General features: G+C 41.6%; 1 protein-coding gene across 4 annotated transcripts in view; it reads left to right on the plus strand.

Annotated features, from left to right (window-relative positions):
- Positions 1-25,472, plus strand: part of PPP2R5E (protein phosphatase 2 regulatory subunit B'epsilon) — a 193,718-nt gene that overhangs the window by 36,025 nt on the left and 132,221 nt on the right. For 3 of the 4 annotated variants that reach the window (XM_073610767.1, XM_073610766.1, XM_073610763.1), the window contains exon 2: positions 24,698-24,861. In XM_073610767.1, coding sequence (XP_073466868.1) covers positions 24,705-24,861 — 157 coding nt within the window. In that variant the 5' untranslated portion in view covers positions 24,698-24,704. The remainder of the gene's footprint in view (positions 1-24,697; positions 24,862-25,472) is intronic. The other variant, XM_073610764.1, reaches the window with a different exon arrangement.

Raw genomic sequence — 25,472 nt, forward strand, 5'->3', positions numbered from 1 at the left:
TTTGTCAAGAGTAGAGAAGGATTAGAACACCTGTCATTTTTTGTGGTCTGTGCCCCCTTTAGGGAGATTCACACTGTTTGTCCTGATTACTCTTATCAAAAGTGAAAGTAAAAGAAAGTCCCAAATTTTGGATTGACATCAGAACAGTAGTAGAGGGGAAGTCTTCCAATGGGGGCACTAGTTCTTGTGACCCTGGTGACTCACCAGAATTCCCTCACTTTGGAGGGATTTCCTCACTTCCTGCCGGGGCTATGGGACAGGAAGTGAAAAGAAAATCTCCCTGATGGGACACAAATGGCACATAAAACCTGACGTGCATTATAACCCTCCCTTACTCTGTTCAAAATGGCGAACAAAGTTTTGCCATTTAGTTACACTTAGAATTTTACTGCATCAGAGCACGTTTAGTTGTCATATATGTTTAGACAAGAATGTGCAGAGCTCTTGGTTGACGCCAGAAAGCAGTGTGGGAAAGGCGTGTTCTGTGTGTGTTTCCTGCACTACACTCAAAACGCACTTTGCGATCTGCTGCGACTGCCAATGTAATGTTAACAGGACCCCCAAACACACATCGCAAACAGTGTGTTTGTGGGCTTTAGACTTGGTGCAGCGCTTATTTGAATAGTGCGTGCACTACATTTTCTACGTTCCTGTACAATTTACAGCCCATTCAAATGAATTGGGTTCAAAATCGCTCTGCACGGAAACTCGGTCCATGAACTTGCCCTTACAGAGATTGTGCATTTACCCAATGATACATGCCATATCACAAATTTAAAATTGCACAAAACTATGCACATTTTAAAAAAATCCAGCCTTAGAGACCATGTCATCCTATTAAAGAGACTAAATACTTACCTTTACTGCCACTTGCGTCACTAACTACTGCTCCATTGAAGAGAACTGGCCCCCCAAAGTCCCCTGAGAAATGCGACTATTCCAGAAGTGTTGATCTGTATGATCTCCTGCAGCTCTCACGGGTTCCTTCCTCTGACTCCATGTCACCACTGTCCCCTGCAGTGATATAAGGTAAGAAGGAGCAACAAATAAGAGGAAAAGGCTGGAAAAGTTGGATTTCCAGTGCGCTTTGTGGGACTAGTTCTAGTTCTAGCGTTGAGCAACTTGAGAGGTGATTATTCAGCCTTTTTACATGTACGGGCTTACCTTTTTTATTTATTTTTTTAATTTTATTTTTTTGTACATGACAGGGTATCTTGACCCAGAATACAAATGTAAATGTCTGTGCTCACCCCTTCCACCTCATGCAAGAATTATGTATAGAGCTACATAAAGATACATTCTTTATTAGAAACTTACTAGTGTCCTCCTGGACTCTCATCCTTGCTGTACAGACCCCATGGATCCAATATGCTCACCCTTCACTCTCACTTGATGGCTGTGTTTTCTAGAGGGGAGTATCTGTCTTCTACCCACAACCCTTACCACTACCCAGCCTTGGTCCTCCTCTTCCCATATACTTTTCTTTCTCTGGACTCCTTTTGTGCTTCCCCTTATCTACTTCCCTACCCTTGCTTTATTTTCTCTACTTCCTTTCTCTTTTACAGATTTCTTGAGACAGACCCATCTTACCCATCAATGTCAATACCATACACATGCATATGTTACTACTTTGACAGTCCCTTAACAAAAGTAGAATTGTAGAAGTCTCTGTGATTATGTTAATGTTTAAAAATGTTCAACAAAATCAAAAAGTGAATTATGAACCGATATGTACTAAAAGCTTAGCCAAAACGTGTGTGTTTTTTTTTTTTTTTTTTTTTGGTTTGTTTTTTTTTTTCTTTTCTTTTTTTAATTTTAAGCAGGGAAGGGTTAAACATTACATATTCGGTTTTATTTTGTGCAGTCTTGGCTAAGATTAAATGAAGTATCTGTCCCATAGACTTGCTACGCCATCATTCTGGCCTTTTGGTAGGAATGTCTGGCTGTACAGTAAGGCTTCATGTACACTACACAGCTACTAAACTTGCGTTTTGGAGCTTAGTGTTTTTTTGTTTTTTTTGCCAAAGATCCCAAACGCAACTCCATAAAATCCTATGTGTCAATGTACACATAGGCTTTTACCAGACTTTAGGAGCTGCTGCAGTTAAGGGAGCTTCAACTTCCCTCTCCTAAATGTGGAAGAATCGTGTTCAGGATAGGAACTTTTTAAACGCTGGCCGGTGGAGAATGCAATCCACCGCTAGCAGTCAAAGTAGGCTATGTGTACATGAAGCCTAACTCTGCTGGTATGATGGTGATCCTGAGCACCCGTCCCAATAGGTAAAGAAACCGTATGAGCGTGCACCATGTACAGTGTGGGTCAGGATTACTCCATTGGCGTGGAGGGTTCAGAGGGGCCAGTGCTGGTCTGGCCATGAGCTGGGAGGGCAGAGGGCTGCGGTGCCGGTGCCCCCTTGGAGTTGGTTGCCCCAGGGGTGCTTGTAGTATCACTTGGGTGTGGGAAACCCACTGTGAGAGAGAGCACAAGGCCACGTCACCTAAACTTTTTTTTTTTTTTTTTTTTTTTCCTGCACTGTGCCTCTTTGTGCTAGGCCTTTTGGCTAAGTCTGGTGCAATTTTTGCTACTAGGCTGCAAGGCCTAACCAACGCACCTGCAATGGCACTATTTATTTAATTTTAGTTTTCGCACATGTTTTGTCACTTTGCACTGTTGTCTGTGTTTCTTTTCACTTGGATGGAGGGTGTGGGTCCTCTGGCCTACCCTGAAGTCTAGGGGGTGGACGTGTGGCCATTAGGTTCCTCCTTCCCCTGTACCGGATGGGGTTTCTCTTCACCTAGTACTCGTTGGTCGGCTTTGGCTGACTATGAGGATGGGGGTTCACCAGGCCTTTTACCTAGGTGGACCAAGTATGAGCCTTGCCCTACTTCCCTTTTTACGTGAACTTTTTTTGTATGTTTATATATATATATATATATATATATATATATATATATATATATATATATATATATATATATATATATATATATATATATATATATAAATATAATTTTTTTTTTTTTTTTTTCTTTTATATGTTTGTTTATAGAATAAAATATTGAAGTAAATATTAACTTGTGATCGTGACATCCCTGTATATCCGTAAAGGCTGCATTGCCTACAACAAGGAGAAGGTTCACACAGGAAGATAGATGTGCCAGCTGTCTTAGTAAAATTTGCCTTGCAAAAGACATTGTTTATTTAATGTAGGAAATATCTTTGCAGCTCTATTTTTGCTTTCATTGTTGATCTTGGTACATGGTATTTCTGATCGGCTACATAGAAGTAAAACCTGTTTTCTAAAGGAACCTTTAGCCTTTTCACACTTATGTAGATTTGAGTTGTACTTTCATGCCCACGTGTGTTGCTTGACATTTCACCATGTCTGAATGTAAGCAATCTCATTTTTTGCATATTTGGCCATATCCTTAAGATATTAACAATTGCATGGCACTCATACCAGATATTTTGTAAGAATATTGTACCAGAGCCACATACACAATTCATTGTAGTTCTTGTACACCTGTACTACCTTGTGTCTCCGGCCATTCATTATCTGAACAAATCTGTTGGCTTTGAAAGGCTCTAGCACACATACATCAAACAAGGCCTGTGGGCCGAATCCGGCCCGCCAGCCCTTATGTGGCCCTCCCCTGAATCCTGCACTCTATGTAAATGCACTCTTAAACCCTGCACTCTGTATGTAAATGCACTCTTGAACCCTGCACTCTGTGCATAGCGCTCGCCTGAACTCTGCATTCTGTAAATAGCGCACCTCAGATATAACCGCCCTTTGAGGGCAACCATACTGCCAATGTGGCTTGCGATTAAATTGAGTTTGGCACTCCTGCTCTAGCAGTTTTCTGCCACTGGCATTGGTAGAGCTTTCCCTGGCTCATATCCTCACTATCCCCCATCTACAGAACTTCTCAGCAGAAGCTTTGAGTCCTTTTAAATACTTTGATGCATTTCTTATGCCCAAATGAAAGGGGGGGGTTTTCTGGTCCCTGACAGGTTGGCTGCACCCATATACCCATGCGAACCAATTCTGCAAATTACGCTGCGTTTTGCAAACTGATTTGTGGGGTGTCGTTAACATACACTCTGCAATCAGTTCGTATGAACGGGTTCGCAATTTAGATGTGGTGCTTATTTGCGCCGCATCTAGTGTGAACCGAGCCAAATCGAAGCTCCTCCCAAAGAACCTTTCCCTGCAAATGCCAAAGAACAGGGAAAGATCATGTGACCACACAACAGTGTCGCATGAAATGAGTACTTGGCGAAAAACAAAAAAAAAACAAAGGCAGTGCCATGATATATATGACTTATGTGAATGAATGGTGGCAATTAACACACTGTTTTAGTATCACTTTTATTCATAACCTACTTGTGCTCTTTTCCTTGAATCTGATTGCGTGATTGCTTCAAGCATAACTGAAGGTAAATCTTTTTTTTTTTTTTTTTTTTTTCCTCTTGGTGTCCTCCGAGAAATTAATCCTACCACTCTGTATTTCCTTCAAGATTTTTTATTAGATATATATATATAATTTACACATGGTGCAGAAGCCATAACATTACAATAAACTGATCTTGCCACTCTGTTTAACCGCTTTTACGACCGCCCCACAGCAGATTTACTGCTATAGGTCGGCCGCTCTATGCAGAATCACGTGTGTGTGTGTATATATACATGATTCCGCACTACCAAGTTTTGGTCGCAAGCGTGCGCCGCCGCTGGCTCGCTCCCACTGTGATTTTACACAGCAGGAGCTGGTGCGCCGGGACCCGCCGATCATTGGGTACTCTGACAGAATGACAGTCTGCCAATGTACAAGGCAGACTGTCATTTCCTGAGTACAGAAGACATGGATCCTGTGTTCCTGTGAAGCAGAAACACTGATCCATGTCTTCATGTAGTAAAAACACCTCCCCCACAGTTAGTAAACACTTCCCAGGGCTAGGTGCACATTTAACCCTTTGATCGCCCCTGATGTTAATCCCTTCCCTGCCAGTGTTATTAGTACAGTGCATATTTTTAGCACTGATCACTGTAATGTCGTCACTGGTTCCCAAAAAAGTGTCAGGTGTCCGATTATCTGCCACAATATCGCAGTCCCGCTTTAAGTTGCTGATCGCCGCCTTTACTAGTAAAAATAAATAAATGAAAAACAACCCAGTTTGCAGACGCTATAACTTTTTGCGCAAACCAATCGATATACGCTTATTGGCATATTTGTTATTTTTGGTTAAAACAAAAAAAAAAAAATGTAGCAGAATACGTATTGGCCTAAATTGGTGATATTAGATTTTTTTTTTTTTTAATTTTTTGTTTGAAAGTAAAAAAATATATATAATTTTATTTTTTCAAAATTGTCGGTTGTTCTTTGTTTCTAGCGCAAAAAATAAGCCGCAGAGGTGAACAAATACCACCAAAAGAAAGCTCTATTTGTTGGGGAAAATGACATAAATTTTGAGTACAGTGTCGCACGACCGCGCAGTTATCAATTAAAACAACGCAGTGCCCTATCACAGAAAATGGCCCGGTCATGAAGGGGCAGTAAACTGTTTTATTACAGGCTTACCTGTAGGTACTATGAATATCTCCTAAACTTGCACTGTTTAGGAGATATTTAGAGTGCATGCAGCTGATGACATCACCAGCGCATGCGCTTTGAAGGTGTCCGAACCTTCAGGGCCATACTGTAAATGAACACTCCTACGTGCATGCGTGAGAGTGATGTCATCACGCCCCTGGCCACTCATGTAGCCGGAGGCCGCGTACGCGGAACAAAGACCGGGTGAAGATGAGCCCTCTCAGCAGTGACAGCGCACCGCTGGAGGGCTTCATTTTAAGGAGAGTCTCTCATAATGTGCTAGTAGGCGATTGCTACTAGCACATTATGACATTGCCTTGCAGGGGAATTTTTTTTTTCCCCTTCAACTTCTGTTACTACTGCTTTTTAAAAGATAAATTCGCCTTTTGTAACATGTTACACCCATGTCCAGAATCTTCTCCCCTCGCTCACTGTCACATTCTGAAGAGAATGTGGCCGTTCCGGGCTCCGCCCACCCAGCCGCGTCACCCATTCACAGTTTTCTGTGAATGGAAAACTACAAGGTCTGGCAGCCTTTGCGGCTGTCGGCTTGTAGTTCTCAATGAACTACCTCGGTGCTGTGGTAGCTCATTGATGCTTCCTCTTAGTGCGGAACCACTAACCATCTTTTGATTTTTGATTTGACATATCAGATGATCAACCTCATGTGTTGGTGACTTAAGCTTTGGTGACTGGTGGATGAGGCCCTTTCTGGACCACCCCATCAACCACCCCATCAACCAAGGGAGTTGGCAACAGCTGGTCGTAGAAAATAATGTTTGACACGGTTTATGCTGATGTTTATATACACTGAGAGCTTGACTGTAATTTGCTTTCCTGAAGAAGCGGGTAGCGACCCATGAAACGCAACTGCGTCGGAAGTCGCAGCAAGCCATGCATAACCTGATTTCAATGATTTTGTTTTATACTGTGTAGCACAAATACGATCTCTATATATGGAATTGTGTGTTATGACTTGAATATGTTTCAATGATTAATACATTTTATACAATACATTTTTGATTCTTCTTTTTTTTTAATCAAGTGATACCATCAAAGTCCTTAATACTAGTCTTTAGTTTTTTTTTTGTTGTTTTTTTTGTTTTTTTGGGTATCTTTTTTGTTGGGATGTGGTCTGGAGATTTTTGTCCAAACTTTAGAGGGTCCTCCTCCTGTGGTCTCTCCTCCCACTCTTTTCTTTCCTCAATCCCCCTGTAGGCGGGAGTATAACCTGAAGTTGTAAAACTTTTTGTTTCTTAACGGGATTTTTACCGTGAGTACAAAAACCTTTTATTTTGCAGCTCAGCAGCTTTTAGATGTGGTGGCAGCACTAGTTTTACTCTTTCAGTTTTTTTTCCATTTTTATTTCCACATGGAAAGTTACAAACTACCTGTCTTGGGTTGACAAAGGTTGGCCAATGTTTTGTATCTGTGTATCATTGTCGCCCCCTTTGGGGATTTTTTTATTGCAATTTTATCTTCGGGTGTTGCTGTAATTTGAAACATTTTATTTAAAGCCGATCGCTAAATGTTTCTTTGCAAATCTTAATGTGATTTATAGAAAATCTGTACCTATATTATGCAGGCCATCTGCTCCTTCTAATCAGATGATTCACATTCTAATACTTCAGGAGGACCACATTTAATTACAGCTAATGTATTTTTGCTGCACAACTGCTATTCTTTGCAATACCAAATGTGTCTCTTTCCTTTAAAAGAAGCTTTCAAGCTTCATTTTCTTTAATCAAACGGCTTCTTGCGGACATGCCAGTGCCTTAAATCCTTCTGCTGCTTGAAAGGTCTGTCACAGTTGGATATTTAGAATCTGGAGCAAGGCAGACCCTGGAAATGCTAATAATCACATGGAGCGCAGTTTTGGGTTGGAAGACTGAACAATGCTCTGGAAGTAACTAACTGGCTTTGAAGGTCCTGTAGACAAAACAACTGCTGCATTATTCCTAAGTTTGCTGCAGTAGAAACATTTACCAAAGATCTTTTGGTTTTTGTTACTTGAAAAAATCCCTCAGTCTTTCATCGCATACCCTGATATTTTAAAGGGGTTGTAAAGTCAAGTGTTATTATTTATTTATTTACCACTTCCATAACGGGCCTATTTTGACACTCCTCTCCTACATGTAAAAATCATATTTTTTTACTAGAAAATTACTCAGAACCCCCTAACATTATATATGTTTTTTTTTTTGCAGACACCCTAGGGAATAAAATGGCGGTCGTCGCACAGTATTTGCGCAACAATTTTTTAAACATTTCGTTTCTTTTTTTTCATGAATTAAAAAATAACTAAACAGTAAAATTAGCCCAATTTTTTTGTATAATGTGAAAGATGTTACGCAGAGTAAATAGATACCCAATATGTCATGCTTTAAAATTGCGCACACTCATGGGATGGCGCCTAAAATCTCCATAGGCAACGCTTTAATTTTTTTTTACAGGTTACCAATTTAGAGTTAGATGAAGTCTAGTGCTAGAATTGTTGCTCTAACGCACGTGTCGATACCTCACATGTGTGGCGTTTACAAATGTGGATGGGACTTGCGTGTGCGATCGCTTCTGTGCGCGAGCACGCGGGGGCGCTTTAAATTTATTTTTTTTACTTTATTTTTTTTTTTAATTTTTACACTTTCTCTTGAATTTTTTTTTTTTTTTTTTTATCACTTTTATTCCTATTACAAGGAGTGTAAACATCCCTTATAATAGGAATGGAGCGGGACAGGTCCTCTTTATGAAGAGATATGGGGTCTATAGGACCCCCACATCTCTCCTCCAGGCTGGAAAGCATGAGATCAAAAAAAATCTCCCTTCCGGGTCCCCAGTGGCATGGGAGGGCGGCAGGCGATGTCTCCTCCCATCACCTGTAAGAATGATCAAGCAGCGGAACTGCCGATATGATCGTTCTTACGGTGCCCAGAATCGCCGACACTAAAAGATGATATCTGGATGATGCCTGTAGTAGTTGCTGGCATCATTCAGACATCCCCACTGAAAGTCAAGGATGTCATATGACCTGCTTGGGTTGGAAGTGGTTAAATAACAAACGTATTATACTTACCTGCTCTGTGTAAAGGGTTTTGCACAGAGAGCCCCCGATCCTCCTCTTCTGGGGTCCCCCCAGCGGCGCTCCTGGCTCCTCCCCACATCGAGTGCACCGATGGAAAAGCGCTTTCACTGGGGGCACTCATGCAGGCGCGCTCCTGTGTCGGACTCCTCGGCCCCGCCCCCCAACTCCTGCATCATTGGATTTGATTAACAGCAGCGGGAGCCAGTGGCTGCGCTGCTATCAATCTATCGAATCAGGACACGAGACACCGGCTGCAGCTGGTGTGCTCTTCGTCCCTGTCGCTGGAGACCAGGTTCAGGTAAGTAAAAGGGGGGCTTCTGCATCACAGGGAGGTTTTTCACCTTAAAGGATAACTAAAGGTTTGTTTTTGTTTGTTTTTGTTTTTTTTAAAGAAAGCTAGGGGTTTGCAGCTGTGGTGGCAACTCTGCACATGCTCAGTTTTCAATGAGGGAGGAAATGCTCAGCATAGAAAATATGTGTGACTATAGAGTCACACATGTAGCCATATACACAGTGGTTAATGACAGCCCACTCCCTCCTTCCCTCCTCTATACTCAGTAACCAGCTAAACACAATGGGAGCAGGATATTACATCTTGATTGATGGAGGCTTCACCTCCCTCTTATTCTAAGACACAGGATGAAGGGGCGTGACGCAGCATGGCAGAAATCTGTCCACACCATGTTCTTTCCACAAAATAATAAATATTTCAAATATATATTTGTATGACCATTTGAAACAGTTTATTGATATTAGATGCACCGAAATTTCGGTGGCCGAAAAATGGGGTTTTCTGCATTTTGCCAATGGAGAAAAAGGTGCCGAAAACGCTGCTTCGTTTTCAACGAGGATGTGCGTTTTTGGGGGTTTTTTTTTTTTTTTTTACTGACCAAAAATGCAGCAAGCAAGATTTTTAACACCACAACGGACCATTGTGAAGACATACAAAGAATTTGAAGGGATGCATTTTTCTTGCGCTAAAGATGCCGATAATGGCTGACAATAAATTCTTATTAATTTAAATTCATAATATTAAAAAGTCGACTATAATACAGTTTTTTATATAAGAAAAAAATATATAGTTTAAAAACTGTAATTTTTGGTTTCGGCAAGTGCAACCTGAATTTCCGGGTTTTGACACGAAAATTTCCATTCAGTGCACCTCTGATATGAATTATTATTTTTTTACTCTGTATTTTAAAGGCTGCTTTTTATTTTTTTACTTTTTATCTTGCACACGTGACCAGTAGCAGAGGACTAGAAGCTCCTCCTGCTTGTTTCCCTGCAGACAGGCTGGGAAAGAGCTGGGTCATGTGACAGCTGTATATTCCATAGGAAAAAGGTACAGGACAGGATTTTTTTTTTTTTTTTTACCTAAAATTAAAATTGCGGGCACCTGTGATATTGCAAAAAACGATAGTACCTAAAAATTTCCATAAAGCAACGCTTTAAAAGTCCTTACAGCTTATAAGTTCAGAGTTTACTGTGATCTATGATGCTAAAATGTATTGCTCTCACTCCAACGTTCAGTGATACTTCACATGTGTGTTGCAATCTCAGTTTACATTTTTATTTTATTTTTTTATAATTAATTTTTTTTTTTTACTTTTTTATTTAACTTATATGCTATCACAAGGGGTTCGCATACCGTTGGGTAGGTGACATGTACTCTTTATGGAGGCATTTGGGCATCTATTAGATGGATCACGTCCAAATTGCTGAACTAGTTAAAGGCTTAGGTCACCTTTTGTTAACATGTTACACCTTTATATTGGGTGTAGTATGGTGCAACTGCCTCCCCTTCCACCTTCAATGCTTTGCAGACTCCTGTTTAAACAAAACAAAAAATTGAACCTAGCCTTTTAATGTTTCTAAAAATTTCTTTGTAACTGTACTAAGCCTTGGTTCACACCTATGCAGTTTGATTTTAAACCGTTTTTGCAGTGCGGTTTTCATTTTTGCACACACGATTTTGACGCATTTTTTTTATTTATTTATTTTTTTTATTTTATTTTTTGCCCAATTTGCTGTTGGGCAGATTAACCATTTACAGAAGATTTTCCCCTTAATGACCAAGCCATTTTTTGCAATACGGCACTGCGTCGGTTTAACTGAAAATTGCCGCGGTCGTGCGACGATGTACCCAAACAAAATTGACGCCCCCCCCCCAATAAATAGAGATTTCTTTTGATGGTATTTGATCACCTCTGGTTTTTATTTTTGCGCTATAAACAAAAAAAGAGCGACCAATTTTAAAAACAAACAATATTTTTTGTTATACTTTTTGCTATAATAAATAATCCTAAAAAAAAAAAGTCTTCATCAGTTTAGGCCAATATGTATTCTTCTACATATTTTTGGTTAAAAAAATCGCAATAAGAGTATATTGATTGGTTTGCACAAAAGTTAGGGGATAGGTTTATGGCATTTTTATTTACTAGTAATGGTGATCTGCAAACTTTTTTTTTTTTTTTTTGCGGGACTGCGACGCACAGATCGGACACGCTTTTGACACTTTTTTTTGCATTGAAATGCATTGATTACTGTGCAAATGTCACTGGTAGGGAAGGAGGTTAACACTAGGGGGGCGATCAAGGGTTAAATGTGTTCCCTGGGAGGTGTTTCTAACTCAGGGGATGGGACTGACTGGAGGAGGAGAGAGATCGCTGTTCCTAATCACTAGCAACAGTCTCTCTCTCTCTCTCTCTCTCTCTCTCTCTCTCTCTCTCTCTCTCTCTCTCTCTCTCTCTCTCTCTCTCTCTCTCTCTCTCTCTCTCTCTCTCTCTCTCTCTCTCTCTCTCTCTCCTCTCTCTCTCTCTCTCTCTCTCTCTCTCTCTCTCTCTCTCTCTCTCTCTCTCTCTCTTCCCCCCCCCCCCCCGTTCTGCTGGTTGGCAAGTGGTTAAAGAAGGCCAATTGTGGCAAAAATGCACTACATACTTTTCTGCAGCTTCTCCATTGAAGTCTATTGAACCAAAAAGCACCGTTTTGCATTAAAAAATAAATAAAAGGTCCCTGACTTTTTTTAAAAACGCACGGCTGAAAAAAACATGGATGTGAACATGTCCAATAGGAAACCATGTTAAATGGACTGTAGTGCATTTCTGCAAATAGCACTAAAAAATGCATAGGTCTGAAACAGGCCTAATTGTTGACATAAGTGTCCTTTGGGTCCCAAACTTCCATCAGGAAGTGAAAAAGGTGCCCATCTACTCATCTAGTATTCCGTAAATTAAAATCTGTATAAAACCGTTGAGTTGTAAATAACGTTTGAACGTATCTTCATTTGCTTGCTTTTATACAAACTAAGTTTGCCTTTTTAAATAATCCCTCACTGTTAATCCAGTGCAATGCTCTACTCATCTTTTGGTGTGGACGTGTGTACACAAACTCTCTCTAAGCCCCCGGTCACACTGGACCCTATTGTCTGCATTGGAAATGGTCAAATCGTTCCGACTCCTTCAGAGTCTCACCGATTTTTGAAGTAGTTCCTGCACTACTTTTTGCAAATTCAGGTGCGACTTGCATAGAAATCTGGGAATGAAGTTGCACAGATGCCTTCCAAATCGCACTGAAATGCTACATTGAAATCAGGCCACTTCAAGTGAATTAGCACGATTCCAATGTTGTGACCGGGGTGTAATGCTCTAAATACATGAATCCAGGAGTACTGTGGTCTCCTTACAAGCGCACACATTTGTGCGACACAGCAAAGTCGGCATCGCACCGATTTGAACACTGCCATTGCCGACAATAGGCTGCGACTTGTCATGTGATTTGACATTTCAAATTGCATGACAAATCACTCCAATGTGAACGGGGGCTAAACTCAATAATAGGTGTGCTGTCAATCCAGTAGCAGGTGGGCCAATCAAATGAGGCCTTCGTGCCACCTGTGCATGTTGGTGCGCACAGAGTGTGGAAGTCGCTGTGTAGTCCTTGGGTAGGGAGCGCTCATAAAGAGACCTCACTAGTGGTAGGAGCTACTACAGCAAATGAAGGGTTGATAGGAAAAATAGCAAAGGTGATTAATATACGGTACAAAACAAGATAATAAGTGACAATGTTTTTTTCATTTCTTTATGCATTGAATTTAATGCCACCAGAAATTGCCTGTAAACTTTCCTTATCTTGGCCAGTGAAAGGATGTACTGCAAGTGTGAAAAAAAATCATTCTTTGTACGCTGGAGAAAATGTCATGTTTACTGATTGGGCAGAAAACCATTTAAAGCATGCCTATGTCCGATCGGAAAACCACTCACTTAGTCCTGGTTCACACCTATGCATTTTTTTAGCACGTTTTCAGTTTTGCAGAAATGCACTACAGTCCATTTAACACGGTTTCCTATGGATGTAGTTCACATCTGTGCATTTTATAGAAAGGGCCAGGGACTTTTTTTCTGGTTCCACAGACGTCAATGGATGAAAAGCATGTATTGGAATACTTAAAATGCACCCGCAATATGCAAACTGCATAGGTGTGAATCGGGCCTCAATGTTTGAAAGAGCTTGTTATTTATCTTTTGAGGCCTCGTGCACACTGGACATTTTTGGATGTTTTTACAGCAGCTGTTTTTTGGCTTCAGACTTTTTTTTTTTTTTTTCTCTTCAATAAACTCCCCATCATGTTATCCTATGTGTCCATGCATACATAGGCTGTTATCAGCCGCTTTTGGCTGGGGCGTTTTTTGGCTTTAAAAAAACCCCAAAACTAGTGGGTTCTGAGAGGAGTTTTTCAGCTGTAAAAGCGCTCTAACATCAAACGCTGGTAAACGCTCAAAAACGTGGCTCACCAGCATTTTTTGACATTTTTGATCCATTTAAAATTAATAAAAAAAAAAATCCCCCCCCCCCCCCCAAAAAAAAAAGCTTAAAAACGCTGAACGTGGAAAAACAGTATTGCAAAAACATTGAAAAAATCACTGCAAAGCTACTGGCATTTTTTAGCATTATTTTGCCCACTTTGCCTGTATTCTAGTGACTGTATAGCTAATGTGAAAACTACAAGGTTTTTATTTTTTTTATTTTTTTTTTAGTAGCACTAACTGCAATAAAAGTATTGTCTTCTATTTTCAAATGTTACATACATGTGCGCTAAAAGGGTTCGCCAGAGTTCAATCCAGCTAGCAAAAAGTACCTAATAAAGGGCAATACAAAAATACACTCTCCGGCCACTTTATTAGGTACACCTTGCTAGTACCGGGTTGGACCGTTTTTTGCCTTCAGAACTGCCTTAATGCTTGGTAACCTAGATTCAACGAGGTGTTGGAAACGTTCATCAAAGCTCTCGGTCCATAGTGACATGATGGCATCACACAGTTCCTGCAGATTTCTTAGCTGCACATCCACGATGTGAATCTCCCGTTTCACCACATCCCAAAGGTGCTCTATTGGATTGAGATCTGGTGACTGTGGAGGCCATTGGAGTACAGAGATCTCATTGTCATGTTCAAGAAACCAGTGGTGAGATGATTTGAGCTTTGTGACATGGTGCATTATCCTGCTGGAAGGAGCCATCAGAAGATGTGTACACTGTAGTCATAAAGGGATGGACATGGTCAGCAACAGGCTGTGGTGTTTAAACTATGCTCAATTTGTACTAAGGGGCCCAAAGTGTGATAAGAAAATATCCCCCACACCATTACACCACCACCTGCCGAACCTTTAATACATGCCATTTTCAAAGTCCCTTAAATCCCCTTTCTTCCACATTCTGATGCTCGGTTTGAACTTCAGCAAGTTGTCTTCACCACGTCTAGAGGTCTAAATGCATTGAGTTGCTGCCATGTGATTGGCTGATGGAAGTGTAAGTCCACCCTAACATTAAAATCCCTGCATATACAGACATCCATGATCTAACACTAAACTATCTAGCCCTGTAAAATAGAAATCAGTATACAGTAAAACCTTGGATTGCGAGCATAATTCATTCCAGAAACATGCTTGTAATCCAAAACACTTGTGTATCAAAGCAAATTTCCCCATAAGAAATAATGGAAACTCAAATGATTTGTTCCACAACCATTTATTCAGAAGTCCTTCAGTTTATAGTCCATATAAATAGATTATAGCAATGTGATAGGTTGTGTAACCATAAAATGTCCATCCACAAATGGAAGCCTCCACAAGGGGATTAGAAGCAAAATCCAGCAGGAGCTGCAGAGTATAAAAGAGAGGAGAGGCGCCTCTAAGTGTAGCAATATGGTTACATTTAATGAAGGTACAACATTTAGCAACTCACATGGTTGATGATACAAAGAGGCACATCTAAGTCTGCAGGTATCCGGGGTAAAGCTGTCCACATAGACCATCCTCTGCACCGCCGGCTCTCACCGCTGTCAGTCTGAAATCATGACTGGGAAGACTACCCTGCAGTAGAGCGATGTGAAAGTGAGGCTTGAACCACTCATGGAGCGCAGCGTGGAAGGGACGATGGTGCAGAGGATGGTCTACGTAGACAGCTTTACCAGGTTTACCTTTTCTGTTTTAATCATCAACCATGTGAGTTGCTAAATGTTGTACCTTCATTAAATGTAACCATATTGCTACACCTCTCTTGTCCTTTTATACTCGGTTGTGACATTACACTACTTGTATATCAAGACATCACTTGTATATCAAGTCAAAATGTATTTAAAAATTTTGCTTGTCTTGCAAAATGCTCTCAAACCAAGGATTTACTGTACACCCTTTTTGAAGCCAATCGGGTCCGGTCTCCAGCGGCTCAAGCTCTGCAGAGGACACAGCCAACGGCTGTGAAATGAATGGGGAGTGACATCGCCCATAGAGTTACTATGGGGCTTCCGTTGTCAGCTATGTCCTCTGCACCTGTCTCCACAGCTGACAGCGCAGCGTTGGATCGGCTTCAAAAAAGGAATGTATACTGATTTCTTCTTTACAGGGTTAGATAGTTTAGTGTTAGATCGTGGATGTCTGTAGATGCAGGGATTTTAATGTTAGGGTGGATGTCTACTTTAACAATTTGTGTTGCCAAGCTATTGAACAGGTGTACCTAATAAAGTGGCCGATGAGTGTGTTTTAATAAAAGCAGAGGTCTCGCTTGCTTGAGATGAACCTCTTGCAGGGTTCCCAGTGCATCAGCCTTCCATTATAAATATTGGCATGATAGTCATTCCTGTGTGACGGAGTTTAGCTTTACCAGTTTGTGTTTGCTGTTCAATAGGCCAGCATGCACTGCTTGGGTCATCTCCATGGATTTGTTTCGGTCAGTTTATCGCATGCTTCACCCAACACAAACCTCCAGTATGAGACTTGAGCATTGCTTGCTGCCCAGTCAAGCTGAAGGTGTTGGCAAACAAAAGTTAAAGCAGAAATCTCTCACATGAGTGCTAAACATTGTAAGCCTAAATCCACTAGTTTATCACTTTAGGTATTGACCTACAGTAAAGTGGACCTGTCAGTATCCTGCACGAATAAATCCCTGACATGTTATAGAAACAGCATATTTTATCATTGAATAGCAGTCCTTGAGTTCCAGTCCAGTGACTTACCTGGGCCAAGATTCTGTGATCAGTCTGCTGCAGACAAGAAGTATTTCCTCAGTCTCTTCTCTCTCAGGCTGCATCTTCCCGCGAATTCAATACGCCCAGGTGTGAATGACAAATCGCTCAACGCACATCTCAGATGCCATTCATTTGAATAGCACCTAAAACCGCGGTGCGGTTCTGCCGCAATTGTCGTGCGATAAATAGCACTGTAATCGCAGAAAACCGTATCGCGTGAAGCTTGTCACCTGAAAAGGTTCATTGCGTTTTTAATAAATGGCATCTGAAATGTGCGTTGTGCAATTTGTCATTCACACCTGGGTGCAAATCTGCTCGCGATTCATAACGCCCAGGTGTGAATGCAACCTCAGCGGTGACATTATGACATTGTAATGCTGTAACCAGGGACAAGGCGTGAGGTTGCAAAAGGAGCTGATTTGTGTCAGACATTTGTAAACATTGAGGTTAATTTGCCTTGGTCAAAATCTCTCTTAAAGGGGTTGTAAAGGTAAAAATGTTTTCACCTTCATGCATTCTATGCACGAAGGTGAAAAAACTACCGACAATACCGCCGCCCCCAGCCCCCCCGTTTTACTTACCTGACCCCTCGAAAGTCGGCTGCTCGTTCCACTGCTCAGCCTGGCTGCTGATTGGCTACAGTGGATGGATTGGAAGCAGCGCAGCCATTGGCTCGCGCTGCTGTCAATCACATCCAATGACGTGGCGCGCTGAGGGGCGGGGCCGAGTGATACAGCGAGCGGCTATATCACGGGAGCGCGCCCGCAACAACTAACCACCATGCGAGGGAGCTTGCATTGAGGTGGTTAGTTCTTGCGGGGAGGAGCTGAAACAGCCGCCGAGGGACCCCAGAAAAGCAGGTTCGGGGCCACTCTGTGCAGAACGAGCTGCACAGTGAAGGTAAGTATAACATTGAAGGAGAGATCAGGCAACCTGGTCTTTTCTTTGTAGCGTGAACCCAAAAGTGATCTGCTTTGCCGCTTCTCAGTACAGAGATGGCTGTGGCCAAGTAAACAGTAGATGCAGTATTGTCGGTACTCATAGTACTAAGGCAAAATACAGGGGAAACATTAAAAGTATATTAGACCCCTGACGTCTGCATATAGAGTACCTGTCACCTGCACAATACTATCACATAGGAAAAGGTTAGAGATTAAATAAAAGTAAGAACCCAGGAAGGTAAGTGAATGCTGGCCCTGGAAAGGAAAATGCTGCCCCGTAAAGGAGGAAAGATGTGTACAGAGCATATTTTCTCTAACACTTTCCTCTGGCAGGGTCAGGATTTAATCATCTTCCTGAAAGCTTATTCTTATTTAATATTCTTTTTTTTTAATCTCTTACATTTTTTGCAAACCTTTATTGATATTTTGTTTTATGTTGGTCAAGTTACAGTACAGAATTGTGCTTTACACACTAAGATTGTTTGTATCCATGTAGCTCACTTATGCACGCTATTTTTGGGACACAATCATTTTAATCTATTAAGCCTTATCACTGAGACCCGGTTCACACCTGTGGTTTTTAGGTGCAGTGTGTAAAAAAGTTCTGCATGCTTTATATTTCTTGTGCTTTCTTCAAAATGCACCCGTAGAATTCAAAGGAAACATGTCTAAAACGCACCATAAAAAATGCAATGCATAGATGTGAACCAGCCCTGCAGTCTCCTTTACACAGATAAATATAAGTGGTTGATCTGCATTTTTGACTGCCCACCTAAAACCGAACATGGAAGCTGGAGTATCACCTCCTGGACGCCTGCAAACCGTCCATGTGAAAAAGGCCTAACACTTTAACATCTGTTAAGGCGGAACTAAACTCTTCTGTCCCTTTCAGCCAAGGAAGCTGCCAACTTAGTCTCTGATCTGCAACTGCCATGGTGCTGTACATGTGATCAGACACCAGCCATTTGATGGTTTGACAGTTTGGTTGAGGACACAAACAAATGTGTCCTCAACCAGTGGGTTTAAGTCCGTTTTAGGCCCTTTCACACATATGGTCTGTTCATTTTATCAGTTCAGTCACGTCAAAACAGATTAAGTATTCATCGGTTTTTCATCTGGTTTTTTTTTACCCCCCTTTTTTTTTTCTCAAATAAAAAAGGTGACTGAACTGAAATTCAAACACTGTATATAGCTGGTTGCTAAAGAGGGGGCCGGAAAGCTGGCCGCCGCATTAACAACCGATGAGTCATCGGGGTTCCCCGCTGACAGCTGAACGTAAAAAAAAAAAAAAAAGTCGTGGAGTACACCCAGCCCGGTCCATACCAGACCCTTATTATTTATTATTATTTATTATTATTATTATTATTATACATGATTTATATAGCTCCAACAGTTTACGTAGTGCTTTACAACTTGAGGGTAGACAGTACAAATACAATACACTTTTTAATACAGTAGGAATCGGAGGGCCCTGCTACTTTAGAGCTTATATAGCTTGACAGGGAAGGTCAAGTGATACAAGAGGTAATAACTATGGGCAATGTGCTGATTGAGAAGATAAATATACAGTTGTTAGGTGGGGGCCAGATAGGCTTCTCTGAAGAGATGAGTTTTCAGGGATCGTCTGAAAGTGGATAAAGTAGGAGAAAATCGGACAGATTGGAGTAGAGCATTCCAGAGGATGGGAGAGGCTCTGGAGAAGTCCTGAAGGCGAGCATGGGATGAGGTGACAAGGGAGTTTGAGAGCAGGAAGTCTTGTGAGGAGCGAAGAGAACGATTAGGTTGGTATTTTGAGACTAGGTTAGTCATGTAGCTGGGGGCCAGGTTGTGTATGCCTTTGAGGCACATTATAGTTAGTGTCTTGAATTTAATTCGGTGGCTGAGTGGCAGCCAATGGAGGGATTGGCAGAGGGGTATAACAGACGCTGAGCAGTTTGTGAGGTGGGTGAGCCTGGCAGCAGCGTTCATGATGGACTGAAGTGGGCATAGCCTATTTAGAGGTAAGCCAATGAGGAGGGAGTGCGGTAGTCGAGGCGGGAGATGACCAGGGAGTGGATTAGAAGCTTTGTGGTGACATTGGTTAGGAATAGGTGTATCTTGAAGATGTTGCGGAGGTCGAGGCTGCAAATTTTGGACAGCGATAGGATGTGGGGCCGAAAGGTTAGTTCAGAGTCCAGGATTACACCTAGGACCTTGGCGTATGAGGACAAGTTGACAGTTGAGCCGTTTGATATTGACATATTGCATGAGGAGACAGATGGAGAGAGCTGAGGGGTGGAGAGATAGATTTGGGTGTCATAAGCGTAGAGATGATATTTAAAGCCGTGGGAGGCAATCAACTGACCCAGGGAAGTGGCATAGATTGAGAAAAGGAGAGGTCCAAGAACAGAACCTTGGGGAACCCCAACGAAGAAAGTGACACTGAAGGGGAGCGGTGGGATAGGTAGGATGAGAACCAGCGAAGAGTACGGTCATGGAGACCAAAGGAGTGGAGTTTGAGGAGGAGGGGGTGGTCCACTGTGTCTAAGGCAGCAGAGAGATCCAGGAGAAGTAGTATAGAATAGTGTCCGCTGGTTTTAGCTGTTAGTAGGTCATTTGAGAGTTTAAGGAGAGCAGTTTCCGTGGAGTCGAAATCCAGACTGAAAGGGATCAAGAAGTTTATTCATGGTCAGATGGTCGCTTTTTGGAGGAGAAGGTGCGTAAGGAGATGGGACGTAGGTTGTTAAGATTGGTGGGGTCCGGTGAGGGATTTTTAAGTATGGGGGTGACTAGCGCATGTTTTAGAGAGTTTGGGAAGATGCCACAAGAGAGGGAGAGGTTGAAAATGTGAGAGAGTGTAAAATTGAGTCAGAGGGTGAGCGTAGCATTTGCAAGGGAGCAGGATCCAGGGGGCAGGTGGTTAGATGAGTGTTAAGGCCCATACACACAATCAGACTTTTTGACAACAAACACGTAAATTACCTGTTTTAAGGCAACATACGACCCTGTGTACGCTCCATCAGACAAACTTTTTCAGTTTTCATCGGACAAATGTTAGCTGTGCGAACAGACAAACTTGGTGGCAACAAAAGTCCTACGTCTGCAAGTCCAGTCATGTGTACACAAAGCCATCGGACTTTAGTACAAACGCGCATGCTCAGAACTGATGCAAAAGATCAGACAACAATACAGAAGTTGACCAAAGGGTGACGTCGGAGAATTGAACGTCCTCTTTTGAAGTGTTGTCAGTACGTTGAAACGTCACTACGTTCGTGTTTGTTGCCTAAAATCCTGCCGTGTGTATGCAAACCAAGTTTACGGCCAACGCCCTTTGGACAGAAATCCACGGAAAAGTTTGTTTAAAGTCCGATCGTGTGTACGAGGCTTTAGATAAAAGTTTAGCAACCTCATTAATAGTAGCAGGGTTGAATGAGAGAAGTAATGATTGTATCTGTGGACATGGTGTGTTGCATGGGGGAGGTTTTTGCACGTTGGAGATCTCCTCATGAATTGTATCAATCTTATTTTTGAAGTGATTGGCGATCTCCTGGGCAGTGAGTGAGTTAGAGGGTGGAGGCAGTGGAGGACAGAGTAGAGTGTTGAAGGTAGAGAAGAGTTAACTGGATGAGGAGGTGTTAAGGAGTGTGATAAAGTAGGTCTGTTTGGCAATATGGAGGCAGGAATAGTATTTTAGGAGGGCATATTTATGTTGTGTGAAGTCTTCCAGGAACTTGGTCTTATGCCACAGATGCTCAAGAGTGCGGCTACGTTTTCTGAGACTTCTGGTGTCTGTTTGCCAGGGTTGTAACAGTCTGGGCCTAATTCTGCGTGTAGTGAGGGGGGCAAGCTTGTCTAGGTAGGAAGACAGTGAGCTGTTGTAGATGAAAGTGGCTAGGTTGGGGCAGGACGGGTGAGATTTTGTCAGAGGTGATCAGTAGCAGAGTAGAGAAGAGAAGGGTTGAGGTGGCGAAGGTTTCTACGTGTAACTGTTAGGCGGCTGGAGGGAGAGGATGTGAAAGACGGGGAGAGAGCAAAACTAATAAGGTGGTGATAAGAGAGTGGGAGAGGATTGTTGGAAAGGTTGCACGGAGTGCACAGATGGGAGAAGACAAGGTCAAGGGTGTTGCCGTTGGAGTGAGTAGGAGCCTGTATCCATTGCCTCAGGTCAATAGATGAGGTTAGACTGAGAAGTTTAGAAGTAATAGTAGTGTTAATGTTAACAGGGATGTTGAAGTCATCGAGAATTATTGTGGGGATTTCAGAAGAGAGAATGTAGGGTAGCCAGGCAGAAAAGTCCTCAAGGAAGGCTGATATTGGTCCAGGGGGCCGGTAGATGACAGCAATTCTTAAAGAAATGGGAGAGAATAGATGATTGCAATGTGCCTCAAAAGAGGATAGTGTCAGAGGGGGAGGTGGGTGAAGTACCTGATAGGTGCTGCATGGGGCTAGAAGGATTCCCACTCCACCTCCCTTCTGTCTACTTGGTCTGGGGGAGTGAGTCTAGAGAAGGCCACCATGGGAGAGGGAAGCAGAAGTAGTATCTGATTCATGAAGCCAGGTTTTAGTAATGGCAAGTAGGTTAAAGGAATTTGTGATAAAGAGGTTATGGAGGGCGGTGAGTTTGTTACAGACAGAGCGAGTGTGTGTTCCAGAGGGCACAGGAGAGGGGGGGGGGCTGGTTTTGGAAAGAAGAGGAATAGAGACCAAGGTATGTGGGTTGCGGCTGCTGCCAGAGGGTGTAAGGAGATGGGAGCGTCAGGCAAAGACAGATGATGGCAGCCCAGGGTTTGGGGATATTTCACCAGAGGTTAGGAGAAGCAGGTAGATGGGGGGGGTAATGTGGGAATGTGATTTATATGAAGGGGCATGCCTCAGGCGTACTGGAGGTTTTATCAGTATATGGATGTAAAATGAGCAAGAGTTGGTAGGAGCAGTAGTAGGGAGAGGACAGAAGGCAGGGTGATATGTATAAGCAGGGGGGTGGAGAAGAGGGGTGAAGGTAAGAAAGTTTGAGGAGAGAGGATACAAGTGTCAGAAGGAGTGGTAGGGAGTGCATGTTAAGAGTGGAAGGAGAGCTTAATAGAGAGACCGGGTCACCTGCACTCTGTTAGGTGCTTTCCAGTGCAGTTTGCTCTGTGTATGTTTGCTTTGTACAGTCGCTGAAGTGCAGAGATTGAAGTGCATATTACTTCGAGAAAGAAGCCTTAAGGATAGAAGCCCCTGCAATGTGCTGACCACTTAAGGGTGCTCAAATTTTATACTGTTATAAGGGTGGGGTGGAAGTTCGTTAATTAATCGTGAGTGAATATAAGAATGCCTAACAATCAAAGTGGACCTTTTGCTTCTAAAGTCAGAATAGCAAGAGGCCATAGGCCAAGATAAGATCAACACATAAACCAAGTCCAGAGCGACAAAAAACAACATCATGGTTATGCACACACGGCAACAGTTAGAGAATGGCACATACCAAAGACACATACACAGAAATAGCAGGCTGATCCCAATTCCATTTAAAGGTGGAAGATGTGATTGAGCTGACACATACCTGTGGAGAGACAGAGAAGGAACGTTCAGATGAGGCAGAACTTGAAGAAGAGATTGAAGTGCACATCACTTTAAGTAAGAATTACTTTGAGAAGGAAGCCTTAAGGATAGAAGCCCCTGCAATGTGCTCCCCCAGCAATATCCGAGCATGCAGCCCCCGAGCATGTATGTATGTGTGTGTGTATATAATATAAATGCTGAAAAACCTAAGGCCTGCGCAATCACGAGCCCCGGGTGTGCACGCACATGTAAACCGCGGTCACACCACACATGTGACATATTGCCGCGAATGTCAAGAGTGAGAAGAATAATTCTAGCACAAGAGCTACTAGCTAGCGCTAAACTGACTTTGGGCAACATAATTTTTGACGATATTGTGGGCGAACACAATTTTAGGATTTTTGAATGTTTGGTATCTATTTACTCGATGCAACCTCATCTTTTAAATTATAACCAAAATGGGTATTATATGGTATTATTTTGCACTAAAATTTATTTTTAGATTTTTTCCTGAAAATTTGCGTTTTTAATAAACTGCTTTCAGAAAATATATAATGTTCTGGGGGTTTAAAATATATATATATATATATATATATATATATATATATATATATATATATATATATATATATATATATATATATATATATATATATATATATATATATATATTATTACATACATACATTTTTTTTTTTTTTTTTTGCCAAAAATTACGATTTTTACATGTATGAAAAATAAAAAGAATTGCTCTGGAGCCGAACTGGTTAAGGATAACAACGCTCTGTACCTGTCACAAAGGCTTCCAGTGGAGACCACAGTTGGCCATTTCAACATACTTTACACAGGAATAGTCCACTGCTATTATCACAAAACCTTCCTTGATAAAATGCCATGCAGCTATCACTATCAACTGTGCATACATATAGGCCAGGAGTGGTTACAAAAAGGTTGTAGGTAAAGCAAACTGCAATGTAACAGAGGATGAAAAGTGTGTAGAAAGCAAGTATATCGTGAAAACGATAATGGCAGTGGCTTGTTATATAGCACTTAAAAAAAAAGTCAGTCAATTAGTTACATCTACTGGTTCTTGCCCACTTTAATGAACATATTCCGTTATTAAAGCATTTTGTTTAGAGATATTATGCATTAGTCTTATACTCCATTGTTATAATTTGGGGATGTTTAAATAGTTGTATAATGTATATATTTCTGTATGGCTACAATTTTTTTTTTTTTTTATGTTGAAATACTGTAACTTTTTTTGATATATTTTTATGGTTTGACTTTCGCTGATTAGCACATTCTGGTAAGGGTGTCATTTTTTTGATTTTCATATTTTCTCCATCACCAGCAGATTAAATGAAAAATTGAACAGATTCTCCCATCTTCACATTCAATGTGGTTGGGAGAATCACATCTACTGAGCTATTGTATTCAGAATACAAGGATCGGTGTTTCTCTATAGCCAGTGGTACTGATTGTTCAAGGAAAAACCCGGCAGACTAGTTGTAGACATGTCTATGTACAACCAGCTGCTAGCCCATAGGTGGATCGAAATTCAGCCAGTCTACGCTGAACTGGCTGAATTTAGATCCATTTATGGCCAGCTTGAGAAGGGGCCAAGCTGGCGGTAACCCCGTCTCCTCTATACACGTAGCCTATCATTTGGGCTTCAGAATGAGGCAGAGCCTCCACCTGTAGCCGGAGTTGCCTTTGGGGGACAATGGGGCTACCAGTCCCAACAGGTTTAAGTGTTATATATTCATAAGAGTTCTTCTTTAAAAGGATAGATATAAATGCGTAAAAAAAGTCGTGTAAATGATGGTAATTTAATGGGGTGTTTTTTGGGGTTTTTTTTTTTTTTCCTCCCAAGCTTTTTATTTAATACAGAGTAAATAGACTTGCATATAATCTACAAGGTGAATATGGAGTTGTGATTCATTAATATCAGAGCATTGCTCATTACTATTTCTTGTTTGTATTTTGTTGTGCATTTTCCCAAACTGTGCCTAATTTCTTCTTGTCTTCTTGTCCAGTAGGGATATGTCCTCAGCACCAACCACTCCTCCATCAGTGGATAAAGTAGACGGATTTTCTCGGAAGTCCGTCAGAAAAGCCAGGCAGAAGAGGTCCCAAAGCTCTTCACAGTTCAGGTCTCAGGGCAAGCCAATCGAGTTAACGCCTCTGCCTCTGCTTAAAGGTAAGTAAACAAGCCGGTCACTTAAAGGCTGTTTATTATTCCTGCCTGAATCAATTTGTCTTTCTTTTCAGAGACAATTTATACCCAGGTTTGATATTTCAGTTTTGCAAGGCTGCTGACATATTGAGCCGCATTCAGTGGCCAAATAATTCCACTAGGCTTCTATTATTCAAATGATAAAACCATACACTGCACATACTTGCTTCATAATTTGAAATATTAAAATCATCCTGGGGTCTTCATGGGCTGTCAGATGTTTTTTCGGGATGGGTAGAGATATATGAACCATTGTGGTGGCATCTTATCACTGCAGTCTTTAACATGTAAAATCTTGTGGTTATATCCATCCATGCCCTTTCAAAACTGAAGTTGGTTTTTGGGTGGGGTAGCATTTTATCCCCCCCCATGTGCACTAATCTCATAATTGGCCAATCCCTCGCAGTGTGTGGTTTGTTTGTTTTTTTTTTTTTATTCTGAGAAAGGGTCAACATTACAACATTATATCAAATATAACAAAACATCAAATCACAGAAATTGAGTTACAGTACAATATCATAGAGATACTTTATCCCATTACGTTCATTAATGTTACAGGGAATGAAACCTCGTCC

The sequence above is a fragment of the Aquarana catesbeiana genome, linkage group LG13 (assembly GCF_042186555.1).
Source record: "Aquarana catesbeiana isolate 2022-GZ linkage group LG13, ASM4218655v1, whole genome shotgun sequence".
In the NCBI taxonomy this organism is placed as follows: domain Eukaryota; kingdom Metazoa; phylum Chordata; class Amphibia; order Anura; family Ranidae; genus Aquarana; species Aquarana catesbeiana.